This window comes from Truncatella angustata, assembly GCF_020726525.1.
Source record: "Truncatella angustata strain MPI-SDFR-AT-0073 chromosome Unknown BKA67scaffold_10, whole genome shotgun sequence".
NCBI classification, from domain to species: domain Eukaryota; kingdom Fungi; phylum Ascomycota; class Sordariomycetes; order Amphisphaeriales; family Sporocadaceae; genus Truncatella; species Truncatella angustata.
This window is the reverse complement of record NW_025763390.1, coordinates 558,065-572,669: the sequence shown is the minus strand read 5'-3', so window position 1 is coordinate 572,669 and position 14,605 is coordinate 558,065. Positions and strand designations below refer to the sequence as shown.

The 14,605-nt window shown below is 52.2% G+C and overlaps 6 protein-coding genes across 6 annotated transcripts; 3 read left to right on the top strand and 3 right to left on the bottom strand.

The window, feature by feature from the left end:
• Window positions 1–932: 932 nt before the first annotated feature.
• BKA67DRAFT_663805 (uncharacterized protein) lies at window positions 933–1,427 on the top strand (the record flags this gene model as incomplete). The annotated part of the gene is made up of 1 exon (XM_046108255.1): window positions 933–1,427. The coding sequence occupies one exon, from the start codon at window positions 933–935 to the stop codon at window positions 1,425–1,427; it is 495 nt and encodes a 164-aa protein (XP_045952442.1).
• Window positions 1,428–1,728: 301 nt separating this feature from the next.
• BKA67DRAFT_540922 (putative DNA polymerase delta subunit 4) lies at window positions 1,729–2,424 on the bottom strand (the record flags this gene model as incomplete). Its single annotated transcript, XM_046100835.1, has 2 exons — window positions 1,729–1,905; window positions 2,005–2,424. The coding sequence occupies 2 exons, from the start codon at window positions 2,422–2,424 to the stop codon at window positions 1,729–1,731; spliced, it is 597 nt and encodes a 198-aa protein (XP_045952441.1).
• A 379-nt stretch (window positions 2,425–2,803) lies between these two features.
• On the bottom strand, window positions 2,804–4,388 carry BKA67DRAFT_582773 (meiotic recombination protein). Its single transcript, XM_046104017.1, has 4 exons — window positions 4,291–4,388; window positions 4,203–4,239; window positions 3,532–4,101; window positions 2,804–3,453 (listed from the first exon to the last, which is right to left on the bottom strand). The coding sequence occupies exons 1-4, from the start codon at window positions 4,291–4,293 to the stop codon at window positions 3,083–3,085; spliced, it is 981 nt and encodes a 326-aa protein (XP_045952440.1). The 5' UTR covers window positions 4,294–4,388; the 3' UTR covers window positions 2,804–3,082.
• A 1,450-nt stretch (window positions 4,389–5,838) lies between these two features.
• On the top strand, window positions 5,839–7,510 carry BKA67DRAFT_89719 (Septin-type guanine nucleotide-binding (G) domain-containing protein). The gene is made up of 3 exons (XM_046109530.1): window positions 5,839–6,287; window positions 6,410–6,972; window positions 7,029–7,510. The coding sequence occupies exons 1-3, from the start codon at window positions 6,176–6,178 to the stop codon at window positions 7,356–7,358; spliced, it is 1,005 nt and encodes a 334-aa protein (XP_045952439.1). The 5' UTR covers window positions 5,839–6,175; the 3' UTR covers window positions 7,359–7,510.
• An 889-nt stretch (window positions 7,511–8,399) lies between these two features.
• Window positions 8,400–9,293, bottom strand: BKA67DRAFT_663801 (guanylate kinase; the record flags this gene model as incomplete). Its single annotated transcript, XM_046108254.1, has 3 exons — window positions 8,400–8,654; window positions 8,854–9,176; window positions 9,284–9,293. 3 exons carry the CDS (start codon window positions 9,291–9,293, stop codon window positions 8,400–8,402), a joined length of 588 nt encoding a protein of 195 aa, XP_045952438.1.
• A 2,692-nt stretch (window positions 9,294–11,985) lies between these two features.
• On the top strand, window positions 11,986–13,344 carry BKA67DRAFT_595420 (Glucanosyltransferase-domain-containing protein; the record flags this gene model as incomplete). Its single annotated transcript, XM_046105161.1, has 2 exons — window positions 11,986–13,092; window positions 13,150–13,344. 2 exons carry the CDS (start codon window positions 11,986–11,988, stop codon window positions 13,342–13,344), a joined length of 1,302 nt encoding a protein of 433 aa, XP_045952437.1.
• Between the last annotated feature and the right edge of the window lie 1,261 nt (window positions 13,345–14,605).

Sequence of the window (14,605 nt, the reverse complement as noted above, 5' to 3'; positions counted from 1 at the left end):
GAAAAAGCATTGTATGCACCGGCTGGGTATGAGTTCGAGGAGTTTGGATTTCAGATTATAAGGGGCACAGAGAGTCGATCCTCTTTCTCACACGCTAGCCGAACGCAGGATCGGTTCCGTTTACTGAAATTCTTAACTCAATACCTGGACCTGTGGACAAACTATTTAATCACATGTGGTACTTTTTCACTCTTCAATCACATCTTTATTAAATGACAGTTGTTGGGCCAAGCGATACACAACTGCTAAGAAGGCATCACAAGCTGTCAGTGATATACACGGGTATAATACTGCAGATATGATCTGTGACAAAAAGCCTAAGAAATAATGTTCTAAAGACCTTACTTGTACGAAAATCGTAGACATATCTATTTAAGAGGAGAACAGAATGTGGAGAGAGGACTAAGTAATCCGTGAAAGCTTCTTCAAAACATATCAACATCTGACGTAAGCTTTGCTCTACTATCCGTATGCCATAGGGACAAGCACATAGTAAGCTGCATTTATCTTAGGGGGACGACAAACCACAGCAGCCGCACGGCATGTTCTGTGTGCGGTTAGACTACCATGACCATGAAGTTCACTTATACTTCGAAACCCAGCTAAAAATGGTGCCATCAGCTGAAAAGAATTCGACTTGATGGAAATCTCGGTCTTTCTCAGAACACCGTTACTGATATACAATCAGGTGGCTTTGAGATGGCATTGTTTATAAATCAACCAGGGCTCGGACTATTCGGACTTAGGACGGTTGGTAAGACCGAAGCACGTTAAAATCAGACCGCGATATAAGACTGCAAAGCCACCGGGACGGGGGATATCGATATAGGCCAATGAATACTTAGATCCACCTCGAAACTACACATTTGCAGCAGGACCACGTGCCCACATTGCACTGGAAGCGGCGCGAGTCACGAACAACCCAGCACAAGATGAGCAGCAAGATCCTCCCAGGCGGCATCTCCAGTGGCCTGCGCGCGAGCGATGAGGCCCAGGATCGTTCCCTGATCATGAGCACGATCCATCGCTACGCCGCCGTGGCCCGCGAATCGGCCGACCACGACGAGATCGCCAAGCTCTTCGTGCCGGACGGGTTCGTGCAGCTTCAAGACGGCCGCAAAGTCAGGCCAAACGAGCTGGGCCAGCTCACCCGCGCCAACGAGCCGAAGCTCCTCAGGCATCACATTACGACGGTCGACGTGCAGTTCGCCTCCCCGGGCGAGGTGAACTGCCAGACTTACGTCATTGCCGGCACTGACGTCAAATTTCCCGATCACTGGGGACGTTGGGATTCTGTTCTGAGGAAGCAGAGCGATGGGAGGTGGTTGTTCGCAAGTAAAACGCTCGTCACGGACGGAATAGCACCGGAAGGTTGGCTTGCTAGAACCTTGGAGCTACAGGCTGCTGCAGCTGCTCAAGAAAAGTGATCGCCACCTCAGGGTACTCTGTTTACCAATAGTAATTTCACATGCCTCAACACTAATGTGCCCAGCTTGTTGTATTCTGCCAATACGGATATAGCTAGAGTCGCAAATATATTTCGTGACCATATCTGCGTGAGCCTACCGCATAAGCATGTGTCGTATCAAAGTGTCGTGACATGTCCCTGGAAAATAACGCCTTGCGTGTGATATCCCTAATCCCCCTGAACTGTCGAAAGCAACCGTAACTCCAAAGCACAGAATGGTATGCACCATGTTCTTCGCCATACCTCCACTCGATCTAACTTCAAGAGGTAGCACCAACAGCGGTTGAGTTAAGGATGTAGTCGATGTGCGCTGTCTCGACATCCTTGGTGTGCTTCTCTTCCTCTTTCAGCAGCACAGCCAAAACTTCCACGGGCGGGTTCAGACCCAGTCTGTCTGCCCGCTGCCAGCGCTTCATCCTCTCGATGCCAACACAAGGCTGCACTAAAATTAGCATTTCCTCCCATCGCCAAATGAAAAAAAAAAAAAAAACCCCCCAAAACCGATACCGGGGGCCGGGGAGAGATGGTCAACTTACGCCATACTGATTGCTCACATCAAAGTACCTGAGCACCTTCTCTGCCAGCGTCAGGTCCTCCTGGTGGACCCTCTTGGACTTGCGCTCCCTCTCCAGCTTATTCCAATAAGCCGAGATCTGCCTGTCGCTGACCCTCGCGGCCCTGAGCTCGGCGTCCGACTTGTCCTCCCGCGGCTCCTCGAGGACTTGTGTGGCCACGGGCTCCGGTTCGGACCGCTCGATCTCCTCTTGCCGCACGTCCTCCTCGGCGAGATCTTCCTCCTTGACCTGCCTCTTCAGCGGCGAGGCCTTGATCGGGGTTGTGTCCTTTGCCTTTGCCGACTTGGGCACGGATTTCGTCACCCTGTGGTTGAAGGACAAGGTGGACTGCTTGCCGTTGGATGAGCGGGCGCCGCCTGAGCTGCGGCGTGTGACTGGCATCTTGCCTTGGATGAGAGTCGCTTCGATTTCTAACTTGGATGTATGGTGCTTGCTGATGGGTAATTCCCAGGTATCGTGATACCTTGTATGTCCGGATTCAATTGCGCAAAGCAGGTATTGTTTGAGATGGTCGTTTTAGCCCGGCTAGACTAGTATGGTGCTTGCAGTTGAGACCCCAAGGCAGACACCATGTAAGTTATTCCGTAATAGCGCTGTAATGACGTTGTGACCTCACTAACGCTGGGGAGAAGGAAACGCTCCAAGTTGGTGGGGCAACACGAACCAGGTGCCAGAGCACGTGACCGTTCGGCAGCCAATTTAATTCGATTATACTCACATACCCAGCTATTCTCAGGTGTACCGCAGAATGTCCATAATGCAAATTGTAATATGTATTAGGATTCGTATCCTGCATAATCTGTTGCAAAACGTCCATGGCCATTTTGAATTCATGTCATCACCCAAGTGGGAAGTAGCTACTTTGATTTTCCGGGACCTTTTCTCAAACGCCATTGCCAAGCAAATGCCATCACAACATGCAGACCCCGTCCTTTCTCGATCGTTCCTGAGTGCTGCCGAGTGGTTTTAGATACAATCAATCTACCACAAGAAACGTTGTGCCCCCGCCAAGTGTGCCACCCAGAAACTGGGCGCCTCATCATATGCCAGTTGCCTCGCGGTAGAAGGTTAAACTCCTGTTTGCTCCGGCCGTGACGAACATCTCGTTCTTCGTAGTCTTAGGTAGCCACTTGACACTCCAGAGAGCCTTGTCTGTCTCGTTGTGCGTAGCCACGCATGCGCTGCGTTCGATAGACCATACCTTGACTTTGCCGTCGAACGAGCCGCTCAGCAGATATTCACCAGTGTCGCTCCAGTCAATACTTGTGATCCAAGCAGCGTGGCCCGTTAGGTTACCGACGTGCTCACCGTGCTTCATGTCGTAGAGGGCAATGATGCTTGCGTCGCCGGCAGCGGCCAGTCTAGAGCCGGCTGGGGAGAAAGCGACTGCACGAACCGGCTTGACCAATCCTGCATCATTGTGAGCACTGCCAGCATAAAAGTGTTCGGCACCGTAGTGGATACGACCACAAGGCGTGCGTTACATACCAGGAAGGGAGTATTGGATCTTTCCAGTGTCATTGTTGAACACATATATAGCCCCGCTTTGGTGCCCCGAGGCAGTCCACTTGCCATCCCGACTCAGGTCGACGGAGAGACCAAAACTGCCCGAACCGCCGCTGCCTGTCTCGTACTCCTGGATCTTCTTGCCCTCGGGCGTCTCGAGGCTCCAGACGTTGATCCGCCCGTCGTACGTCGTCGCGGCCAAGTACATGCCTTCTTCACTGAGCGCGATGGCCCATACCTCGCCGGCCTTCTTTGCGCTGCTGGCATTTGCGCCGCCTGCTGTGTTGAGTTCGCCATGGGATTCCCAATCTCCCGAGCCTAGTTCAGACTGCTTCCAGAGCTTGACTTCGCCGCCGAAGCCTGCGGAGGCCGCTACCTTGCCATTTCGTGATACGGCGACGTGGTGACAGCCCAGCTTGTGGGCATTGCTGATGGACTGGGCAAGTGGGAAGGTCTGGTCTTTCGTGGAGTGAACGTGCAGCGTCGAGGAACCCGAGGCTGACAGTAAGGATGTGGAAGTCGCGGCAAGAGAGAAGATGTCGGTGACATGTGCTGGCTGTGAGTTAGCTTCTGCTACGGCCGAGCTGTTCGGGTCTCTTGAGCTGGGTTGAAAGTAGGTGTGGATGGAGGGGTGCGCAGGCGGGAATGCTAACCATTGTCCACGGTGTGCGTGGTTAGATACTGTTTAGACTGTATGATAATCAACACCAGCCTCTATGACAGTCACTGAAATATGCTTACCATGGTTTACCAATCCATGCGCTCAAGTTGTAGTGTGGGATGTTACTTTTTCTGGTGATGATGTTCAAGATTCAGAGCTTTGGTGGGGTCAATTTGGCGCGTAGTAGAGAATGATTGCATCACTGAACGGACAAAACTTTGCATACATAAAATGTTCAACACATGATAGCACATCAGCCTACGCAATTAGAAAGCACCTCCGAAAACATGGCCCATCTCGATCAAGTAAATATTTTTTTTGGTGTTATACATTTACACAGCCCTCTCAATGGGGGTTGGATATTGTCTCTAAGCCTGAACGCCGGTCTGATGCGATTTCCCATCTTCTTATTTCATATGGTTACCCTTGTTTTATACATGATAGCACACAGCCTTGTGGTTGTCCTACGCGGCAGCTCCTGTCTCCTCTGCGGGCTTCGAGGTGTTGGGGAACATGCCTTGGATCTCTGTTGCGCGGTTAGCATTGGTTCTTGGGCTGGCTATTCAAGAGAGGCCTCAGGAGGGGGCACATACTACCCATGCACGTAGGACATAATGTGTGCATCTTCTTGGTGCTTCCGCACGCCGGGCACTTATTCAACGATGTGACGTCCTTGAGAGCCTTTCCGGCCAAGAGCCTGTGTCTCTTCTTCATGTGTGACGTCTTCTTCTTGGGCACAGCCTTGAGGATACCCTCCCAGATGTCGCCTAGCAAGCCGGGGATGCTCTGCAGGGCCGCAGGGAGAGCGATGGCTAGGGATGGCCACGTGGGGTAGGACGACTGGCGCGATTGCTGTGCGAAAAGGAGAGTCGATCTGAAAGACGAAGCAAATGTGGTCGAAGACAATCGCGGTAAGAGCGATGAGACTGCCGAAGCAAATCGCAGTTGCTGAACGGCGGCCATGGTGATGTCGTGAGTCGGATCGCTTGTCCTTTTTGTTTCTGTTTTTTTTTTTCGCGCCCTCGATGAATCCCAGTGCGTTTTGTATCCCCCGGGTGGTCCCTCTAGAATGCGATGTACTGTGTTGGACTGGCCGGAGCGTGGAAACGTCGTCGTCGTGTGTGGCTCGCTGCGTTTGATGGATCGCTGGCGATAGCTCCAAAAAGTTTCACGGCCAAAAGCGCCAAAGCGCCAAAGCTCATCCGAACCCAGACCCCTGCCAGACCTGCAATTCATCCAGCGCTCCAACCCCCGGAACTGGTATAGTGCACAGACGCAGGCCGACCTATCAACGGCCCCCAGTCCGCTTTCCCCCTTTTGCTGGACCCTCAATTGCGGCTTGTGAGCGAGCAAGTGCAAGTGCGAAGACACACGCAAAGGGGGGACCTGAAGCCTGAAGCCAGCCCGACATTTGCGTTCGCCAGTTGCAAATACCGGAGACTGGAGAGACTGGACACTGGAGAACACTGGATTACACTGCACCGAGTAGTTAGTTGACCTAGGTTAGTTACATGCCTGCCTCCCCAGTCAAGCCCGGGAAATTATTGTCTGGCAAGGAACGAACCACCCCCCCCAAAGCCCAAGTCCAAAGCCCAAAGAGTCCCCTAAGTTTGAGTTGGCTGGAGTTGGCTGGAGTTGGCCTGACCAAAACCCAAGGGGGCCACGGCCAACAACCTCAGCTAACCTTTCGACCTTGGAGAAACCTCCAAGCTTCCGGACCCTTATTCCTACTTACTACATCCACGTTTCGTTTTGTTTTCGACAACGTCCGACTCCACGTCAAGTTTCTCCAGCTGATTTGTTTCCCTCAACACCACCCGACGACCTCTCTTTTTCCATTCTCTCCCCATTGAATCCGTGTCAAACCCGCGTGCATTCATTCAATTCCACTCTCTCCCTGCCTTGTTGGACCTCCTCGGAATACGAAACACGCCCATCTGCACTTCATCCCACACCACATAAGCAATGGCTTCCGCTACCGTCTACCCCAACACACATGTTGGTTTTGATAGTATCACCTCCCAGATCGAGCGCAAGCTGCTGAAGAGAGGTTTCCAGTTCAATGTCATCTGCGTCGGTATGTATACGAACAAACAAACACGGCTGGCTGGCTGCGTAACGCCGCATCCCTCTGGTTTCATCGCGGTCATGTCCTTTGCTTGCTGCCAGAAGAACCAGTCTGCTAACCCGCGCCAACAGGACAAACTGGTCTGGGCAAGTCGACGCTCATCAACACCATCTTCGCCTCCCACTTGATGGACTCGAAAGGTCGTATGCTTCCCGACGAGCAGATCCGAAACACCACCGAAATCCACCCCGTCTCGCACAACATTGAGGAGAACGGCGTGCGCCTCAAGCTCAACATTGTCGACACCCCCGGATACGGTGATCTCGTGAACAACGACCGCTGCTGGGACCCCATCGTCAAGTATATCAAGGACCAGCACTCGGCCTACCTGCGCAAGGAGCTTACTGCCCAGCGTGAGCGATACATCCAGGACACCCGCATCCACTGCTGCCTGTTCTTCATTCAGCCTTCTGGCCACTCTCTTAAGCCGATCGATATCGTCGTCCTCAAGAAGCTCTCAGATGTTGTCAACGTCGTTCCCGTTATTGCCAAGGCCGACTCCCTGACCCTCGAGGAGAGACAGGCCTTCAAGGAGCGCATCAAGGAGGAGTTTGCTTTCCACAACTTGAAGATGTACCCCTACGACAGCGAGGAGCTCGACGACGAGGAGCGTGCTATCAACACCCAGATCAAGGTCAGTCACCAGATACCCGACATCGTTTTGCCTGGATCGGCACTAACTTGAAGCAGAGCCTTATTCCTTTCGCCGTTGTCGGCTCAGAGAAGTCCATTATTGTTAACGGCAAGCAAGTGCGCGGACGCCAGAACCGATGGGGCGTCATCAACGTCGAGGATGAGAACCACTGCGAATTCGTCTACCTCCGAAACTTCCTTCTGCGAACCCACTTGCAAGATCTCATCGAGACTACATCGCAGATCCACTACGAGACCTTCCGTGCCAAGCAGCTGCTTGCGCTCAAGGAGAGCAGTGCTCAGGGTGGCAGCAGGCCAATTTCTCCCGCCGCCGAGCGGGAGCTGAGCCGAAACTCTCAGCGCATGACCATGAACGGCTACAACTAAATGTGCATGCTGCATTTGAGTTGTTTGTGCCTCTTGCGAGACCTGAGTTTGTTTCTAGCACCGTGTCTCCGCGAGAGTCCTTTTCCCATATTCCCACTTTAATGACGACAAATCAACAACACCTCTTTACGCTTCACGCGCGAAGCTTGGCGCGAAAGATACCACATTGCCCTCGGACGCAGCGCAAATTTCTTACGAAAATCGAGGATACCAAAAGGAGCCGAGTGCATAGAGGCTGCTGGAGGAGGGCGAGCCGGATATCTGAGAAATCAGATGGTCGACTGGTCGGAGTTCGGCCTTAGTTATGATTGTTCGAGCCTTGCTATGTCTTGGTTCGAAGTGCAAGCCAGCCAGCAGTATTTCCTCCCTGACAGGGAAACTTGACAGTTCTTATTATTTTCCTTGTAGTATTGGCCGAAGCTTTCTTCAATTTTTTTTTTCATACCATGCTCTAAAGACTAATTGAGATCAAGTTTGAAAACCCTACCTGTGCCGTGTTTATTCGAGAGAAGTGCCATGTGAGATCCTATCGTGCCGGCGGTGTTGTATCAAAACCCAGGAGTCAGCGAGGCCCGTATACTACAGCGCCGTGTGGACTCGCAGCCTGTAGTAGAGACGTTCGTAGTCTTTTGCTCTTTACAATCATGGCTGAGTGAGAAACTCATTCGGTTACAGTCATTAATGGCTAAAGGAGATAGCAATGGTCTCGTGCCCATTTAAAAAGGCACATCTGTTCAAGCCATGGGCTGCGGAGAGGTTCTTGGAACACCGTGTGCTACGTCCTGATATTGTAAGGGGCATCTAACACTTTGTGTTCACTTGTCCAAACCACGGAGCCTGGAGAGAGCTTGGCCAATCTTCCATGCCCCTTCCCCCTATGCGGAAGATTTATTTATTTCCTAACGCAGCTGGCCGAACCCCTGAAGCAGAACATCTTGGCTCCTTCTCATAGCAGAGCAATGACCACCTTGTCTCCTGTCTATATCGAGGAGCGTCGCGGTCCCCCATCCCAAAGAGCGGACGCGGCGGGGAAATCCGGATCTACGAGGACTTGTAGACGTAGTCCTCGAGCTCGCCGTAGGCCTTGTCCAGGTCGTCGTTGACGATCTTGACGTCGTGGGACCCGGGCGTCTCGTAGAAGGCGAGCTCGACCCGGGCCTGCTCCAGGCGCTTGCTCAGCGAGTCCTCGGTCTCGGTGCCCCGGCCCCGGAGCCGCTGCTCCAGCGTCTCGTAGCTCGGCGGCGCCACGAAGACGTACCGCGCGTCGATGCTCGAGGCCTTGATCTGCTTGACGCCCTGTGACGAGGATCTCGGTGTTAGTCTGTGTTTGCCTTTTTTTCTCTTTGTCGTGTCTGATAGGCTGGGGTGTTTTCAAAGAGCTCCGCTGGCTATAAAAGCAGACTTATGAGGGCAGGGTGGGAGGAGAGAAGAAGAAGAAGTTGTTGGTGCAAGAGAAGAAAGAAGAAAAAAGAAAGAAGAAAAGAGACACGCATACCTCCATCTCGATATCAAGGACGACGACCTTGCCCTTGGCGGTCTGCTCCTGGATGGTGGCCTTGCTGGTGCCGTAGCGGTTGCTGCCGAACTTGGCGTGCTCGACGAAGCCGTTCTGGGCGATCAGGTCCTCGAACTCCTGCATGGTGACGAAGTGGTAGTGGACACCGTCCTTCTCGCCATCGCGGGGCTTGCGCGTCGTGTGCGACACGGACAGCGTGAAGGTGTCCGGGTGCGCCTCGAAGAGCTTGCCGTACAGCGTGCCCTTGCCGACGCCAGAGGGGCCGGAGATGACGAGCGGTCGGCGATCGGAAGGAGGAGGAACTGCAGGGAGAGAGAGGGGTAAACCAGTTAGTTAAATGATTGGGTTATTTTTATTTGATTTGCCGGCGACAAGATGGTCCATCATGTATGGAGAGGTGACGACATACCGGGCGCCATTGTGCTACGGTAACGGGCGAAATAGAAGGGGCGTGGATGGGGTGGAACACTGAGCAGCCGTCTACTTGCACCGGTGATGTTGAGGGGCCGGAGGAGCATGTGGCAGGCCGGAGCTAGAGTATACAGTTCCGGGAGCCTGATCGGTCTGAGGCACAGGCACATCCATCCCACTTGCGCGACTTGGGCGGGTTCGATGAATTTTGTGGAGCTATCATGGTAATTGGTGGGCAGAAACTGCCATCAATATGTGCTGAGGGCAGGCGGTGAGAACAGCTGTTTGCATGGACTCATCTGTACTCATTCATGTGCCAAATGATGTGGAGTATCTTGGCCCATCCTCCCATCACGTTTGCATTTGCGACAGGGATCCCGTCTGCCTCTACCCCTGAATTTGCAGCGATTGCAGAATTGTGATTGTCAGACAGATGAATGACAGGTGGGAACCGCATGTTTCAAAATTACCGCATCCAAGGAGAATTGTGACGTCCCTTTGCAATACACATGGTCATGTTATGCAGAACCTTTTTATTAAGACATCGGCCAAGCTTATAGGTAGAGCACCTGGCATTGCTGCATGTTCAACGCGGCGATTTAGGTTCGACTGGATGGTCATGGCGTCATCTGTGTATGCAGTGTTCGGTCTGCTCGAAAGCGACAAGAGTGTGCACATGCCCCCCCCGCCTGTCTATACGATACTTGCATTTTCTAGATGAGTCGTTGGACGTCAATGACACTCCTGCTTCCTCCCTCTCGTGGACTCACTTGCTTGCGCAGAGCAATAAGAGGGCGTTGGAAAGACGAGCCGAGTCCGCACACCTGGTCTAACACTATGGTTCTTGGTGGGGACGGTCGATGGCGTTTGTGTAAACGGAAACCTCTCGTGTCTCCTTGGCCTCGATAGTTTTGTGTCGATTTCGACAACTGATGACAAGAAGGTTCCAAGAAAGGCCGACAAGATACTTACAAGCTGCACAGCCTCTCCAGCAGGTGAGACTCGGTCTTGGGCATACAATCATATAGGCTCTAAAAGACTTGGTCCTTCGTAATAGCCGTGGGGGAATAGTTGGATCATGCAATGAGAAGCCGGCAAGCAATACCAAGCAAACTCCAAGGACCAACTAGACGATGGGCAACCGTCCTAGAAGTGGCAGCGCTGAAGTTGCTGAATTGGCCAAAATTACAGTGCGACTTGGAAGTTATTGGCAAATTAAACAAGCCGTTTCGCATCTTGGCCATATTTCAAAACGGTTCGGGGCCCATGCAACCGTTTGTCAGCCCCCCGGAGGCAGATCCCTGTTCCTCTATAGAGATATGCAGGTACGATACCACCTCAGTCAGCACCCCCCAGCTTGTAAGCGAATTACTCTGGTGAGATGCGAGGTTTTGCTGTGGAAAGTTGTCTACAGGTTTAGTTACTTCGTCGGTTGGTTTCCTTCGGCTCTTATTCACCGGATGTCATGCAACGCAGAGTACCGCCGTGGGCGAAAGTCTTGTGATAAAACCCACAGAATAACTTTATCCGCCTTTGAATTGAAGGTGTACCTTTAAGCTTATACACTATCCTTCTGGGCTAAAAACGTGAAAAACATGCCAGCTCCGTTGATTGGCGGCCAAGAGTCGAAACCGGGAATTCGGTCCACAGGTGCATGTGCGACGGCCCACCCAGAACCCAGATCTCCAGGGTAGAGCCCGCTGCAGCATCCGCTAAGAGCAGTAATTGCCCAATCGGTGATCCACTGAAGTCATGGGCACAGGCAATGCTCCATGTCAATCTCGCGGCGCCCCCAAATCTGCGACAGGCGCTACCTAAGCATTGGCGGGCACTTGGGTAGGTGAGGCCAAGGGAAAGACAGGGCCAGTGGAAAAGGCCAAGAGAATGGCCAATGGAAAGAGAAAGGGAAATAATACACTCTAACCGTAGTTCTACAGTAGATACCCCCCCCCTTCTCCCCTCCCCATCCCAACTCATCAATAAAGGGCCGCTCCATCCTTCTGCGCTTCCGTCGCGATCATATTCACAGTCACTCCTTCAACTTCCTGAGTCTTCGTGGCGTGTTCGTCCGGGTGTACTTGCTTCCCCTCGTTTTATTCACTTTCAAACAAGACCATCTTCGGTTTTGCCTGCTTTTCTTGTCACTCTTTCACAAGCAATCAACCATTTGCATCTTTCTTGTAATCCAGAAAACATCTCTGTCGACACACACCACATCTTGGCCCTTTGGATATCCGGACGAGTTGAGCCCGAACGGACATAAACACCATAGAACGAATCGAAATACCAAAGACAAACAACAAGCCCACATATAGCTATCGCAACTAATATTCAACTGCCTATAACGAGTCTCAGGATCTGCGAACATGCTTGTAAGTTATGCTTTATGGCGCTTATCATTTGATTCCAGCGGGACAGTACCCAGCCACACACATGTACATGTGTTTGCCGTGCAGATCTTCGCGTGTCAACGGCGCAGGCGGCACAGCGGCGCAGCACACTTGCAAAACCTAAAACTGCAACATCTTGGCTAGAGTAATGGTATAATCAAATCAGACTTTAACTGACATGTCACCGCTGTAGCTCCAATCTGCTCTCGTTGCCCTGGGCGCGACCCTCACGGCCGCTGTCCCCACAATCTCGGTTTCGGGCAACCGCTTCATCAACTCCGACTCTGGCGATGAGTTCCAGGTCGTCGGCATGGCCTACCAGATCGGTGGAAGTGCCGGCTACGACCCCAGCCACGGAAAGGACCCTCTCTCCAACGGCGATGTGTGCAAGCGTGACGCCGCCCTCATGCAGGTCCTCGGTATCAACACTATCCGTGTCTACAACCTGGACCCCAACTTGAACCACGACGAGTGCGCCAGTGTCTTCAACAAGGCCGGCATGTACATGCTTATCGACGTCAACTCCCCTCTGTCCGGCGAGTCTATCAACTCCGAGTCCCCTTGGGAGTCTTACTATGCCGCCTACCTGAACCGTACCTTCGCCATTGTCGACAACTTCAAGAACTACCCCAACCTTCTCGGCTTCTTCTCTGGAAACGAGGTCATCTCCAACGTCAAGCAGGGCGGCACTGCTCCTCCCTACATCCGCGCCGTCACTCGTGACTTGAAGCAGTACATCAAGAACCACGCTGACCGTGCCATCCCCGTTGGATACTCCGCTGCCGACGTCCGTGATGTTCTCGAGGACAGCTGGAACTACTTCCAGTGCTCCATTGACGGAGAGGATGACAACATGTCTCGCGCCGACATGTTCGCCTTGAACAGCTACTCCTGGTGTGGCAACAGCACCTTCACCGAATCCGGCTACGACCAGTTGGTCGCCATGTTCAAGTCTAGCGCCGTCCCCGTCTTCTACTCTGAGTTCGGTTGCAACACTCCTAGCCCTCGTGTTTTCACCGAGATTCAGTCCATCTACGGCTCCGACATGATGAACGTCTTCAGCGGCGGTGTCGTCTACGAGTTTGCTCAGGAGGCGAACGAATACGGTCTCGCCACTATCAACGATGATGGCTCCGTTGAGCTGCTATCTGACTACGAGTCCCTCAAGAACCAGTACCTCGACATTGACTGGACCTCCGTGCAGAGCGTCAAGGCTAGCAGCAGCAGCAACACTGCCCCCAAGTGCAGCGAGTCCCTGATCAAAGAGGACGGGTTCAGCAACAACTTCACCCTGCCTGATGTCCCACCTGGAGCTCAGGACATCATTGATAACGGTGTCAAGGGTGCCCTTGTCGGCAAGATCATCGACATCAGTGACTACAGCTTCGACTACTCGATCAAGGATGCCAGTGGCAACGTAAGTCGAAGATACAACATCCAATTCAGCTTCAATCATGCTAATTATGTCTTCTAGACTCTCTCTGTTGTAGTGTCCCCTCTCGCGGATGACGGCACCAACGTTGTTGGAACGAACAACGGAACCACCAGCAGCAGTGGCAACAGCACCGGTGGTACAAACAACACCAAGAACGCCGGTTTCAGAATGGGCTCCAGCACTGCCGCCGTTGCCCTGCCTGTTGGTATTGCTGCACTTCTTGCTGCCTTTTAAATTGTAGAGTGTTGGGGAAGAAGGGGGAGAACTGCGATTCACCAAGTTTTCTGCGAGCCTGTCTTTGTTTATATGATACTCCCTCAGATTATTTGTGCTTCAGAGAATAGACGATTATAACGCTCTTGATGATCTAGTCAACTTTCATGTGCGCTTAGTGATTCTTCTCGACTATATGAAGCATCCTCAAGAAAGATGTTCGTAGTGTCTCAAGCACCAGTTCTGCTTATTGCCATCACGGCCAGCATCGCTGCTCTATATATCATGGATGGCACCTGGCATGACTGGGAATGTTTTCGGTCCCTCGTATATCTAGTGGATCCTGGGCGGCTTGTCCGATGGCGGCGGCCGCTCCCATGCGACCTGTTCAGCAGGAGCCAGATGACTGGCCCGCACATTCACCACCGAGTCAAAGAGCTCCAGCACCGCGCCGTTCCGGTTGAACGGACCCCCATAGTAGTCCTCCAGACAGTTTTTCTTTCTTTTTCATTTGCCATCATTAGTGTTATTGGCATTTCTTCCTCTTGTTCTTGTTCCCCCGTCAAGATACTTGTTTCAAATGGGTAGAAAGTGCTTCTGTGGGTGATGTTCGTTGGAATCGGGAGAGATCGAGTTTGGGATTTCGAGTTGTGTGACTGTTGGTTGTCGGCTTTTCGATGCATGATTTGAATTGCTTCGGCTTGGGCGTTTAACTCTTAGGACTGTGGGACTTGTTTCACGGCTGTCTATGTTGTATTTGATCGAGTATTACAGTTAATATTGGTTTGCTATGCTCATATGAACCTCGTGTTGTCGGCTGGAAGATACAATCAGTCACGGGAAGTTGCAGCACAGTACAAGCATGGTGCTCCTTTGCGGTCCAGTCAGACCTCGATAGCTGGAAATTCGTCAACCTGACATGAGTGACTTCTCTGTTGGAAGCCAAGTTTGTCTCGCCCTTCGGATACTACAATTTGTGGTTTACATGTCATATGGGCTCCGTCGCCTAACATTGGTACTATGAACTCGCTGACGGTTCTCGGAATAAGCGTTGCTTTAGAGCGCTGCCACTCCCACGATGATAATAAGTCCATGTGGTTGAGATTGGACATGACATTCCCCATATAGGTCTGTATTGGAACTCTTTAATGGCGATCGACACTGGTACAAAGAAGCAAAAGGTGGGAGGAAGGAAAAGGAAAAGAAAGAAGAAGAAGAAAAAAGCCTACACAGGCAATCTGCGCATCTCGAACTCGCAACCTGCAAAAAGAAGAGTGGCTGA

What these genes read in the sequence shown, in the direction of transcription:
- BKA67DRAFT_582773 (XM_046104017.1), bottom strand. An exon ending in CACGCACACCGTGGACAATG is followed by an intron (nt 4,102 to 4,202) that starts GTTAGCATTCCC and finishes ACTCACAGCCAG; the next exon opens with CACATGTCACCGACATCTTC. An exon ending in GATCCAATACTCCCTTCCTG is followed by an intron (nt 3,454 to 3,531) that starts GTATGTAACGCA and finishes ACAATGATGCAG; the next exon opens with GATTGGTCAAGCCGGTTCGT.
- BKA67DRAFT_89719 (XM_046109530.1), top strand. Translation starts at nt 6,176, where the DNA reads ATGGCTTCCGCTACCGTCTACCCCAACACACATGTTGGTTTTGATAGT. An exon ending in GTTCAATGTCATCTGCGTCG is followed by an intron (nt 6,288 to 6,409) that starts GTATGTATACGA and finishes CCGCGCCAACAG; the next exon opens with GACAAACTGGTCTGGGCAAG. An exon ending in CTATCAACACCCAGATCAAG is followed by an intron (nt 6,973 to 7,028) that starts GTCAGTCACCAG and finishes AACTTGAAGCAG; the next exon opens with AGCCTTATTCCTTTCGCCGT.